Below are 12,909 nucleotides of genomic sequence, written 5' to 3'. Positions count from 1 at the left end.
AAAGAAAGCATTTTTAGTCGATGCGAGTTATGATACAGCATACGATTTGATAGTTTGAAACAAGGGACAGGCCGTCTGAGTGGGAATTTGAATAATAATACCTTAGTATTAGATATTTTCTTCAATTTCCTTTGTGATTAATTTAGAGTTGGAACTGGAACATTACCTTCTGTCTTTCTTTAATTATTCTGCAATTTTGAGATGACCCAAGAGGATCTTAACGATGATGGCATTGTTGATCATCAAGACATATTTCTATCGCCATCCAAGCTAAAATCACTGTCTCCTATACGAAGTAAGTCTCCAAAGAAGTCTCCCAGAAGATCGCTGATACTCGAGAGTATAAAAGTTGAAGAATCTGTTAAAGGGTCTACGATCAAAGATGAAGACGTGGAGGACGATGATGAGCAAGAAGAGGACAAGTATGAAGATGCAGTTTCGGAAACGCCGCGTCGTAGAAGAAAGAAGGTTAAGGTAGAAGAGGAGGATGCGCCATATCAACTGGGCGATGATCCTAGTGTTGAAGCAACTATCAAGTCGGAAGATTCTCCAGTGAAGAAATCGCCGAGAAGAAAACTAGTGTTTTCAAATGACCAGTCTTCGGCAGCATCTTCGCCTAGCAAAAGAACTACTAATGGTACAGCACAAAAGATAAACAAGCTTCTTCTTGACGATGATGTACTTCCAGAAGAAAATATACAGGACTACAAGAACATCAAACTAAATTTGAACCCCGATTTTAAACCAACACCAGTGCCAAAAGACGGTGAGCATTCGATAGCCCATGACGAACAGTCACAGATATACTTCTTTGATGGATTTGAAGGGTATATAGATCAAACTAAGATTTTGAAAACGGAAAAAAGATCCAAGAACTCGATGTCAGCTGCGCCAAGCATCACGCGAGATGAGTACAATATTCTTTCTCAATTGTCTAACGATATCTTCCATAAAACATCGATCCACGCCATACAATCCATCCATAAAAAGTTATTCCAGCAATTTACGTTCGAATTGCTTCAAGGATTTACTTTGCTTTTCTACGGAATTGGGTCAAAGAAGAAGTTTCTTGAATCCTTCGCATTTGATTTCCTTTCGCCCAAAATTGCCATGTTACAAAACCCTGACATTCAAGAAGATGACGAATGTGTGCCCGTATTTGTTATCAATGGCTACAATACCATCTCAAAGAACGTGTTCTTGGATATATTGAAGTTGCTCGCGGAGGGCGAAACCATTGAAATTATGGCACAATCGAATTATTGGGATAACAGAATTGATTTACAAATGGATCGGCTCCTAAAGTATTTTAGCAAGAGGCCGCCCACTGTGAAGATGATTCTTTTAATTCACAACCTAGACGGACCCTCGTTCCGTAAGGAACAGTTCCAAACCAGAATGAGTATGCTGGCCCAAATAAAGCAGATTTGTATCATCGCAAGCGTAGATCATATCCAGGCTCCTTTCCTTTGGGATCATTTTAAAGCCCAATCGTTCAACTTTGTATACCACGACATCACGAACTTCGAACCTTATATTGTTGAAACAATCCAGAGCAGCCACGCAGTCAATCTAGCGAATAACGAATCCACTTTGTTCAACGCCACTGCGGCGAAATATGTTCTTGAGTCATTAACGGATAATTCCAAGAGAATGTATAAGATTTTACTGCAATTGCTGATGGAAAAGCAAAACAAATCAAAGAACAAGAAAACAGGTGGTAAAACAACAACAGGAACTGAATTCGCAAAACTGTTCGAAGCGTGTACCGAACAATTTGTGGTGTCAAGTGAAATGTCCTTGAGAACGATGCTATCGGAGTTCGTCGACCATAAGATGGCATTCATAACAAAAAACAAAATGGGCAAAGAGATTGTTGATGTTAAATACAGTTATGGTGATATGGAAAAACTGGTAAAAGAGATAGACGCAATGGTTCAGTAGAACAGACTTCATATATAGTTTCAAAAATACCAGAGTTAATATGATAAGACACTTAATAATAATAAAAAAAAAAATAGAGCTATGTATTACTTTGTCCAATGCTCATATAGCAATGGTGGCTTTTGGTATAAGGAGCCTTTTAAATACACTCGGTTTACACAATCGCTAGCCACCCCAAGGCGGAAGCATTTAGGTGTCTCACTTCGGGATATATCGCTTCTTACACTTTATGGGTAACATTGAGAATGTGTTTGCACTTTTTAAATAGGAAATCATTGAAAATGAAAAATTGGTGAACTTTCATCAAGTTAAAGGTTTTATAATATAGAGAAAAGGGAGAACAAGAGGAGAACAAGAAGCAAAAGACTCAAAAAGACCACCCAATCAAGTCTATTTTTTTCATTTGAGAGTTTCTTAGGGTGAGTCTGTTTTGTTATTGGAGGTTTTTGTAAGTATTATAGCCAATGATCAACTCAGAGAGTGTATCCAGGGCGAATTCGGTATCGCACACGGCAGCGACTTCTGCCATGTTATCGAATTCGCAATTGTTGAGTCCTAATACACAAGTTGTGGTTGGGACACATAAGTGTGAAATTATTGAGCACCTCGCGGAAGGTGGATTTGCCCATATTTATAAAGTGAAGTTTTTGGAACTTACCAATGAAATGGACGCAGGTATCGAAACGAGGCTTCTAAAGGCCGGAGACGTTGCTTGTTTAAAGAGAGTGATTGTTCCAGATGAGAATGGGCTAAACGAATTGAGAAATGAAGTGGAAACTATGAAGCAGCTAAGGGGGTCTCCTAATATTGTACAATACTATGACTCCAATGCTTCCAGGAGACCGGATGGGTCCCCTGGGTATGAGATTCTACTCTTGATGGAACTATGCCCTAAGGGGTCATTGCTTGACTATATGAACAAGAAACTAGCAACTAAATTGAGTGAGAGTGAGATATTGAAGATTATGTTCGATGTTACGAATGCTATTGCACAAGTGCACTATTTGCCGACACCTTTGATACACAGGGACATCAAGATTGAAAACGTGCTTGTTGACAAAGACGATAATTTCAAGCTTTGTGACTTCGGCTCCACTTCCGTGTGTTTCCCGATTGTGTCAACCCATCAAGACATTGCTGTGTTGACAAATAATATTTACGTGCATACCACTCCTCAGTATAGGTCCCCCGAAATGATAGATCTTTATCGGTGTCTTCCTATCAATGAGAAATCCGATATTTGGGCACTTGGTATTTTCCTTTATAAACTTCTATTCTACACCACACCATTTGAATTAACTGGCCAGTTTGCAATCTTGCATTCAAAATACGATATTCCTCAGAATGCCTACTCTTCAAAATTGATAAACCTTATCATAATTATGCTAGCCGAAAACCCCTCGTTGAGACCAAACATCTACCAGGTAATGTACCATATTTGTCAAATTCTCAAGTGCGACGTTCCATTCTCTGATAAGTATGAGTTAGGGCCTTACGATTTTGATAAATACGCCCAATATCACTCAAAGCTACAACAAATACAGTATCAGATGTTCGAACTGTACAACAAGAAAAATATAACTCCTGTTGACATTGATAACTTGAACAGCTTGTTCATTCAGAATTTTGAAATTGCACCCAAAGAGCCTGTTTATAAAGTTTCTGCCGCTGCAAGTCAGCCAGACTCATCTGAGGACGAATTGGATAGTGATCTTGAAAAAATGGATGAATTCTATCCAACTGTGGAAAAGTTGGAATCTGGCAATCTAAAGGGTAAAGATGATAACCATCTGAATGTATCTTCCTCATCCGTAAAGAAGTCGAATTCTAGGAGCACCTCGGAATTCTCCAATAGGTCACAGATCTCTTTGAGCTCTGTAGATAAGGGTAGCTTCCAAGGGGCAAGGACTCCTCCACCACCTCCAGCTCCCATTTCTCAGTCTCAATTACAGCTACAATTGCAGTACCCACAGCAACAACAAACACAACAAGCACAACAAACACAACAAGCACAGCAACAGTCACAAGCACAGCAACAACAACAACCAAAACCGAAGTCGCAGCAACAGCAGCAACAGAATACAGAAAATATGTCTGCGACTAAACAACATAAACAATACAACCCTTTCCAAGCGCAATATCAACCTGAGTTGGGATCATCTGATTATTTCCAAGCTGATAACGACCACTATTTTAAGGAAACCCCTCCAATGCAAAAGATAAATGATAAAGCGTCATCATATTTCCACCAACCGTCACCAGAGGACAACAAACAACCACCTAGTCTACAAGTTCCTACTCAGAATCACAAGTTCGATACTGGAGTATCAATTCCTGAGGTCACGACAACAAATACTAATACTGAATATCTGCTCGATCTTTCACCTCCTCAAGGAAACGTCAGTAACAATAATAATAATAATAATAACCACATAGTGTACTCGGTATCAGGTGGTATTCCAACAACTTTGCCCAGGAATATACCTACAAATATGCCTGAACAAGGATTGTCATCTCAGCCGTTGGTTCAAAGCATTTCACAACAAAACCAAAACTCTGCAAACGTGCCTCCAGTTCATCAACCTTTACAACATCGTTTGGATTTGACTTTTGACCAAGTCGACCTCTCGAAACACTCATTAACCAGACAATCCGACACTGAGGTGGAAGAAAGTGTTATATCCGATGAGAGTATCTCCCTTGATCTCAAGCAGACAAAGACAAAGGAGGCCTCAGCAAAACCTATTCATAGACCTATATCCCCAGTATTAGAGAACAATGATTTTCCAAAACCAAAGTCAAAATCATCGAAGGCTCCACAACGTAAATCCTTGGACTTGAAGTACCAAGAAATCAACCTCTCCAGTGAAGATCAACGGATACAGCGCAAGGCCGCCAAACCATCCTTCTCGCGTAATAGCATTAGAAGATCGGTGGAGATGGAACGCATGAAACATGATTCAAACAGTTCTAATTCCAGAGACGACAGCAAGGAATCCAAAAGAAGATCCTTCTTCGGAGTATTCAAATAAAAATAAAAAAATCACATTACATACAATTCAAGACGGTCTCTATACATAGTCTCTATATTAGCCCCATAATGTTCACAAACACTTCCTTTTCCATTTAAATAAATGTCTTTTCATCGTGTTTCCAACATTCCTAACATCAAAGCCTTTTTAGGTTTCTTCTTTCTCATATATATTTTTTGAAAGCGTATATTACAGAAGGCCTAAAACAAATAAAATAAATCTAAACAATGAAATATTGCATCAACAGACTTGAACAAACTACTGATAAAAGGGGATAACAAAGCCACTTTGAGCAATTGGGGTAGGTGTATCAGAGTTCTGTTGGTGTACAATTATACTGTAGAATATCTTCCAGTAAACGGATATCTAGCTTTGTTGGTTCATAAGATAGCGAATTGAAAGGATTAAAAGTGGAATAAAAATGGAATCGGAGAAGATATACCAGCCCTACAAGAAAACACGCGGTACCATGGTGTACACGCCTACGAACCAGCAGATGTCGAAAGGTGGTATAGTGGAGAGAGTTGTGGATATTGTGAAGAATATCTACTGGGCCTACTACGTGCATCTACCCTATTATTTAATGACACCACTTGATGCGTTTTGTCTACACACAATTTGTCTGGTAATAGTGAGCCTGAGTCTGTTCGGGCTATTGAAATACTTATTCCTATGATGCACAAGTAACACGGCTGCTGCTGCGGCTGCTGCTGCTGCTAGTGTAATTCTTCTATAGTTAAAATAACGGATATAGCTTATACTAAAATAAATAAGAACGGACGTTTTATTCATGGCTTTGATTGTTCATAGTCCTTGTTGACACGCTTGACTCTATTGTAGAGGACGATGTCATCCTTGGTAATGAAGTCGTACAAGACCTTGCACCAGGAGGTGTGCCTTGGTAGATCGTTGTAGAATTCGGGGCACATCTTATTCAACTCCCACAACTTGGACCATGCGACGAACGGGAAGTCGTGGTGCTCATTATGCAAGCCCACGTTCCAAGTGAAGAAGTTGAGGATCCCATAGTATGAGTACGTTTCCAGAGCGTATTCCTCTTTGAATTCGACGTCATCTCTAGAGACTTTCGACGTGTCTGTAACGTAAATTGGCTTCTTCTCGGCTGGAGTTAGCTTCAACATGAGTTTCCCTCCAACAATCGCTTCTTCAAGGTTCAATAGGTAATGCTCAGCAATGAAATGGCCCGAAGTAGGATGTAGAGAACCGGCAAGGAACGATGACATGATGAAGTACGCGTAGGAGTACATTCCGAATTTTGTAATCCACACGTAATCGAACACCAACTGGTACACGACATTCAACAGATGGATGTACGTGAACTTGATGCTGGTGACAAACATAGGTCTGAATGCATAGAATAGAATCTGGAACGTAGCGAAGAACGATTTCCCCAAGATATTAGAAAGAAGAACCGCTTCGTATCTGGTAGGAATATCGGTATCGTATAGCTCATCGCCTAAAAACTTGTGATGCAATTGGTGGTACGGCCCAAACGACGCACTGTATGGAATACCAATTGGCGTATTCGTGAAAATTGCAAACAGCTTATTGTGGATAGGCTTCTTGAAGGCTAGATTGTGCGACAATTCGTGGATGGCTAAGAAGATGTTCTGGTTAGCAGTAGCACCAAACACATACGCAATGATGAAAAATTTCCAAGTGAAAGGATGCGTGTTTCTCAAGTAGTACGCTAGCGACAGCTGCAACGACACTACCCCAATGACAATCCATTTGGTTAATGGCTCGTGGCCCATCAATCTCTGAACCTCTGGATGCTTCTTTATGATCGCTTGTCTTCTAATGGCATGTGGTTCTTTATGAGCAGACCAGTAGTAATTGTGAAGCACTGAAAGGTCCTCGTGAGTACTAGGAACTTCCACACTCTTGTCTGATATTTTCAGATCTCTGTGGGTAATTGTCATGATCTCTATATTTCTATCTTAGGTTGCTGCTGATCCAGCCGATTAACCACTACTATACAAGAGAGAGACAGCTGAGTATGTAATGATGACAGACAGACCTGATATAAATTTACGCTATATTAAGTATTAACTAACTATATTACCAGGCCCAAACAAAAACACATTCTCTCAATAAAACGTCATGAGACTAACTAATCCTCAGCCACGCTCCCCAGCTGGCCCGAACAGAGAAACACAACACAATTCAAAATATTCCTCCTGCTGCTGCTGCTGCTGCTGCCAAAGTCGATCTCGATCTCGATACCAACCCAAAGACGCAGCATCGCATGAATGGTCAAAGGCCGCACGCACAAAATGTCGCCTCGAGATGCTGCTTTTTTTTTTTTTTTTTTTTTGTTTTGTTCATCTTCTTCTTATCCCTCAGAAGCCAGCGGAGAAGAGAAGCAGGAAAGAAACAAATCCCAGTGTCACGTGCCACTGAACTAAACGATTGCGATTCTAAATGTCGTTACCCGGATGCCATGCGATTTTCTTTTTCAAAAAATCTTCCGAGACAAAATGGTGTGTGGGTGTTTTATGTGGTACTTTAATGTGATCACGTGATTGCGTGCGGCACCACCTCGCTCCGTCTGACCACAAGCCAATATCCAAAGCGAAAAGCGTCCGTCCGTCACCTACACATGTATATACATACACACATGCACATGGTTCGACAATGTTTCTGGCTGTGTGTGTGTGTGTGTGTCCCTTTTTTCTGTGTTTCCCAATAGAGTGCTTTCCCAATAGGCATCTCCCGATGGAACATCGCAATAATTATCACTTGTGGTGCCATACGCTGCTATATAGTCATTTCATATATATATATACCGCTACAACTGCAGCTGCAACTGCAACTGCAACCTAGAGAACAGATGTATCGTTAGGGGGGGAGGGCGTGAGTCCTGGCTGGACCCACTTTTTCTTGCTTCGCTTCAAATCGCATCAATCCAGGCAGAGAGAGAAATAAGCAAGCCTTTAAATTTCGGTCATTCCTCATCACTTGAAGCAAAAATTAAGAGTGTTGGAGAAAGAGATTGATAATTCAAGCGGGGCGTGAAAGAGTGCAGTTAGAGTTCTCCATCGGTATTCGGTAGCTAACAATTGAGTGATAGTTCTGGAAGGTATTTAGACGGGGCCGAATTGTGATATCAGTTTTGATAAGATTGTTTTCACTTAGGTATTGATTGGATTAGATTTGAAGTTGGAAAAAATGTTGAGATATTCTAGAGTGCCACAGGCGTCTTTGAGACACGTTTTGAGGGCCAAGTTTGCGATTAATCAGTTGAGATTTATGTCTGAAGTGAAGTTCAGAGTGGATTCTACGGCCAGGGTGGTTACTTTGGACAGACCAAAGAAATTGAATGCATTGGATGTTGAAATGTGCAATGCGATCTTGCCTACATTGCATGAGTACAGCAAGAGCGATGTGAACAATGTTGTTATTTTGAACTCGTCTGGTAGTCCCAGGGCTTTTTGTTCAGGTGGTGATGTTGCTCAAGTGGCCAAATTGGCTAAAGAGGGCAATTTTGAGTACGCCAAAGAGTTTTTCACTAAGGAATACTCTTTGGATTTGACTCTAGCAGCCATGGACAAGCCTGTGATTGCCATTATGGATGGTATTACTATGGGTGGTGGTGTTGGCTTGGCCACGCATGTTCCATTCCGTGTGGCTACCGAGAATACCCGTTGGGCTATGCCTGAAATGGACATTGGGTTCTTCCCAGATGTTGGTGTCACTTTCTCGGTGCCAAAGATCACTACCGTCGGTGGCTCCAACGGGCAATTGGCGCAGTACTTATGCATGACTGGTGACATCTTGAACGGTGCTGACGCATACGTGGCGGGTGTCGCTTCTCACTATGTTCCACACGACCAAATTGAAAACTTACAAGCGAGATTGGCCGAATTGCACTTGAACTTGGACAAGAGTGAATTCGCGGAACACGAAGCAGAAATGTTTGACGTTGTCAACCAAGCTATCGAGGAATTCAACACTCCATTGCCAAAGGACTACAAGTTCAAGTACTCCATTGATGAGTTGAACGTCATCGAACAAGCATTCGGCATCGGCAACAGTTTGAAGCAAATATTTGCTGCATTGGATGAGATTGCTGCTTCCCAGGCAGAAACTCCGGCTGCTAAGCAGTTTGCCGCTAAGACCAAGGAAGTTCTAGCTGGGAAATCGCCAGTGTCGTTGGAAATTGCTAAGGAACATTTCCAAAGAAACTCTTCCACCGATATTCAAACTGCTTTGACCCAGGACTTGATCACCGCGGTCAGAATGTCTGAACATTCCGATCTATGTGAGTTCGCAAACGCTACCAGTCATAAGTTGCTAGAAAAGAACAAGACGCCATACCCATGGAAGATCAAAGATTTGAAGTTGTCTCAATTGTCGACATTACTCTCTCAAAACCCATCGAAGCCTTTGTCATTGGTCCGTCCAGCAAACTTGGTTACCTTCTCTGAGTACCCATACCACAGCAAGTACCAATTGCCAAAGGAATCTGACGTTGAGCAATACATCACTGGTGCTGATCAACAAGGAAGACAAACTGCTGTTACCAAGAAAGAGGCAGTCAAATATTTCCAACAATTGAACCCTGTCACCAAGAACAAGCCAGGTGTCGACTACCTAGTCAGTTTGATCATCGACAGAAAATGTGCTCCAAACCAGGACGGCTTCCTAAGATGGAAATCCCCTTCTTCTAAGTTATAATTGAAAACTCATACATTTTCGTGATTAATCATTTAGTTATTATGCCTTTATGTTGCAGTTCGCTACTACTCGAATACATATTAGCACAATTAAGCCTGTATATAATATAAGAAAAACACACACTTTATACTTTGAAGCGAGCGGCCTAGAAATGTCCTTCTTACCAACCCTGTAAGGTTGTCACGTGAATTGCCCCGTTGGTTTTACTCTTTAAGTACAACAAACCTTAAAGAATTTATTTATGCAGACATTATTTACATTCATGTACTGGCAATGTTAATTACAGAATTCTAGAATACTAAGATCTAGAAGACAGTAAAGGCATATAGAGACCTGAAGCAACTGATTAATATCATAGTACAATGTCTGACTTTGATATATGTGACATCAAAGTGCCGAATGTCATCGACAATGATGACTGTGTCTATTGCTTTGAGACTATGAAGAATAAGAATACGGACACTGACCACGCATTGATCATTTGTTTAACTTGTTTCCAATGCTTCTGCATCGACCATTGGGAGTTTCACCAACAGGTTGTTGTTAATGAAACACAGACCACTCATGACTTATACTTGAAGGTGTCCAAGTATTTAAAGCCACAAAGGAATGATGAGGAAGCTAGTACGCCACCTTCAGAGAAGAAGATGAAGCTTGAGATTAAAGACGTTAACGAAGATGATCTATACGATACTCACTGGACAGTTGGCTCTCTTGAGCGTGGAGAAATGTTATCTTCAGATACTCTGGAGGTGCCTCAGGACTGGCTGAACAAAGTCAATGAAATCTTGAATGCAAAATCGTCATCCTACCAAGATATGTCAAACACATGGACTCTAGAGCTCAAACCTTGCCAGCACATTGACAATTTTGACCTTTCGAAATGTACCCCTCCACCATCCACCCTTTCGCAATGCTGTAGTGACTGCGGTCTCAGCTCAAATCTATGGCTATGTTTACACTGTGGGAATGTTGGATGTGGTAGAGAACAAGTAGGGATTCAAGGAAACTCACATGCATTGAAACATTATGAAAGTGCTAGAGACCACTCACTTGCCGTAAAATTAGGGTCTCTCACAAGAGATACGGCAGACATATACTGTTATTCATGTGATGAAGACGTCAAATTTGTCAACCAGCAACAGTGGAATGAAATTTTAGAGTTTTGGAAGGTGGAAGTGCCAGAAAAGTCTAAGGAAAAGACTTTAGTCGAGCTCCAAGTAGAGCAGAGCTTAAAATGGGACTTCCAAATGGTGGATTCGTCGGGCAAAAGTCTAAAACATTTGAAATGTGGTCCTGAATATGGTTTAGGATTGCTAAATCTTGGGAACTCGTGCTACATGAATTCAATCTTGCAAGTATTGCTCAACGGAGGAGTAAAGCATTGGAACCTTTCAGAATTGGGTTCCTTCCCAGATGATGTTATTTACCCAAGAAATAACTTAATCTGTCAATTGATCAAAATTCGCGATGCTATGACCACGTTCCAATCAAAATATCCTGATGGGGTGAAACCAACCAGTTTCAAGAAAGTTATCGGTGGATCTCACGAGGAATTTTCCTCTGGAAGACAGCAGGATTCATTAGAATTCTTCACCTACATGACTGATAAGTTGGATAAAGAGGTTTTCAAAAAGAGGGACTCGAACCCAAACGACCTTTTCAGGTGTCGTATGCAGGATAAGATTAAATGCAGCGATTGTAACAAAGTGAAGTTCATGGACCAAGTTGCTGAAGTAATTCAACTCCCGTTGCAAAGGTCTGAAGAGCCACAACAACTTATCGACAGAATTCGTGACTATTTCAGTGGTGAGACTATCGAATATCGCTGCCCAACCACAAAAGAACTTACGACCGCTGTCAAGGTCCCAGGATTCTCTACTTTTCCGCATACTCTAGTGGTAAATCCAATAAGAATTGAATTGATCAATTGGCAACCAAGTAAAACTTCAGATCAGGTATTCGTTCCGGGGGTACGTGATGCTGAGTTGTTAGACATGACCCCATTCAAAGCTGAAGGTTTGCTCGAAACAGAGGAAGAGCTTAAGGAGGAGGATGACAATGCCGAAGAAGTTCAATTCAACGAAGTATTCCTATCGCAGTTAAAGGAAATGGGCTTTTCGGAAAACGCTTCCAAGAGAGCGTTACATGCAACCGGGAACTCAAATGCAAACGATGCCATGGAATGGCTCTTCCAGCACATGGACGATGCCGATCTCAATTCAGATTTCAAGCCACCAAAAACCCAAAATAAAGGCCCTAACGTGGACCAAGACGCTTTGAGTAACATGGTCAACATGGGACTCGATCCAAAGCTATGCAGAAAAGCTCTCGTCTTGAATAACAATGACGTAAACTCCAGTGTAGAATGGGTTTTCTCTCATATGGATGATGATGGAGAACTACCAGAAACAGAAGGCTCTTCTAATGACGATAAGAACCCCATCGCTAAAACTTACGGAGTTGAAGCCAAAAATATCGCGGCCGCAAAATACAAGCTATCAGCAGTTGTATGCCACAAGGGAAATTCCGTCCATAGCGGCCATTACGTTGCATTTATCAAAAAAATCGTTGACGGAAAGGAACAATGGGTTCTATATAACGATGAAAAGATCATCCTTGCTAATGACGTGACCAACTTCGAAGAGATCGAGAAGAATGGCTACATGTACTTCTTCACCCTATTGGAATGAATGATGTATAACTAACTCTACGTATACCTATGTCTACATATATGCCTCGAACACCCTGTCACAATATGTCACGTGATTGACCCTGAGCGGCGAAATCAGAAAAAAAAAAAAGGTGAAACATCTAAAGTATTAAGGATTGATATATAAATAAGGAAGTAAGGATTTAGTTCTGTAAAGTTAGTAACAACTTAGCACTAGTAAGCACTTTAAAACTTAGTGTGTAGGATCTAGTAATCAGACACTACCGAGTATTGTTATAATCATGAATTCAAACGGGTTCATGCCATTCGTAAGTGAAGCGCCGTATATCAATGTTCATTTCAGATCTAGCATTTAGATATGGTTTTAAATCGAGGGGTTACACCTCTTTTGTCCCATATATGAAGCAATAGATGGGCAGAAACGCCAATTAGATCTTTTAAATGTTTGAGATTTCTGGAGAAATCATTACTAACCACTTTCGTAACAATTATGAGGGGGTTGGTTTAGCAGCAAGAGTATGATCAGCAAAACCTGGAGAGTTCCTTTGGGAATTTGAA

The 12,909-nt window shown here is 40.9% G+C and overlaps 5 protein-coding genes across 5 annotated transcripts; 4 read left to right on the top strand and 1 right to left on the bottom strand.

Annotated features, from left to right (window-relative positions):
* Window positions 1-201: 201 nt before the first annotated feature.
* Window positions 202-1,944, top strand: ORC2 (origin recognition complex subunit 2; the record flags this gene model as incomplete). Its single annotated transcript, XM_022819394.1, has 1 exon — window positions 202-1,944. The coding sequence occupies one exon, from the start codon at window positions 202-204 to the stop codon at window positions 1,942-1,944; it is 1,743 nt and encodes a 580-aa protein (XP_022675964.1).
* A 464-nt stretch (window positions 1,945-2,408) lies between these two features.
* AKL1 (serine/threonine protein kinase AKL1) lies at window positions 2,409-4,976 on the top strand (the record flags this gene model as incomplete). Its single annotated transcript, XM_022819393.1, has 1 exon — window positions 2,409-4,976. The coding sequence occupies one exon, from the start codon at window positions 2,409-2,411 to the stop codon at window positions 4,974-4,976; it is 2,568 nt and encodes an 855-aa protein (XP_022675963.1).
* A 788-nt stretch (window positions 4,977-5,764) lies between these two features.
* On the bottom strand, window positions 5,765-6,919 carry dsd1 (sphingolipid delta(4)-desaturase family protein; the record flags this gene model as incomplete). The annotated part of the gene is made up of 1 exon (XM_022819392.1): window positions 5,765-6,919. The coding sequence occupies one exon, from the start codon at window positions 6,917-6,919 to the stop codon at window positions 5,765-5,767; it is 1,155 nt and encodes a 384-aa protein (XP_022675962.1).
* Window positions 6,920-8,168: 1,249 nt separating this feature from the next.
* Window positions 8,169-9,677, top strand: EHD3 (mitochondrial 37S ribosomal protein mS47; the record flags this gene model as incomplete). Its single annotated transcript, XM_022819391.1, has 1 exon — window positions 8,169-9,677. One exon carries the CDS (start codon window positions 8,169-8,171, stop codon window positions 9,675-9,677), a length of 1,509 nt encoding a protein of 502 aa, XP_022675961.1.
* Window positions 9,678-10,039: 362 nt separating this feature from the next.
* Window positions 10,040-12,370, top strand: UBP14 (ubiquitin-specific protease UBP14; the record flags this gene model as incomplete). The annotated part of the gene is made up of 1 exon (XM_022819390.1): window positions 10,040-12,370. One exon carries the CDS (start codon window positions 10,040-10,042, stop codon window positions 12,368-12,370), a length of 2,331 nt encoding a protein of 776 aa, XP_022675960.1.
* Window positions 12,371-12,909: the final 539 nt, after the last annotated feature.

The sequence above is a fragment of the Kluyveromyces marxianus genome, chromosome 4 (assembly GCF_001417885.1).
Source record: "Kluyveromyces marxianus DMKU3-1042 DNA, complete genome, chromosome 4".
NCBI classification, from domain to species: domain Eukaryota; kingdom Fungi; phylum Ascomycota; class Saccharomycetes; order Saccharomycetales; family Saccharomycetaceae; genus Kluyveromyces; species Kluyveromyces marxianus.
The sequence above is the reverse complement of the archived record's forward strand: the minus strand, read 5'-3'. Positions and strand labels throughout refer to the sequence as shown.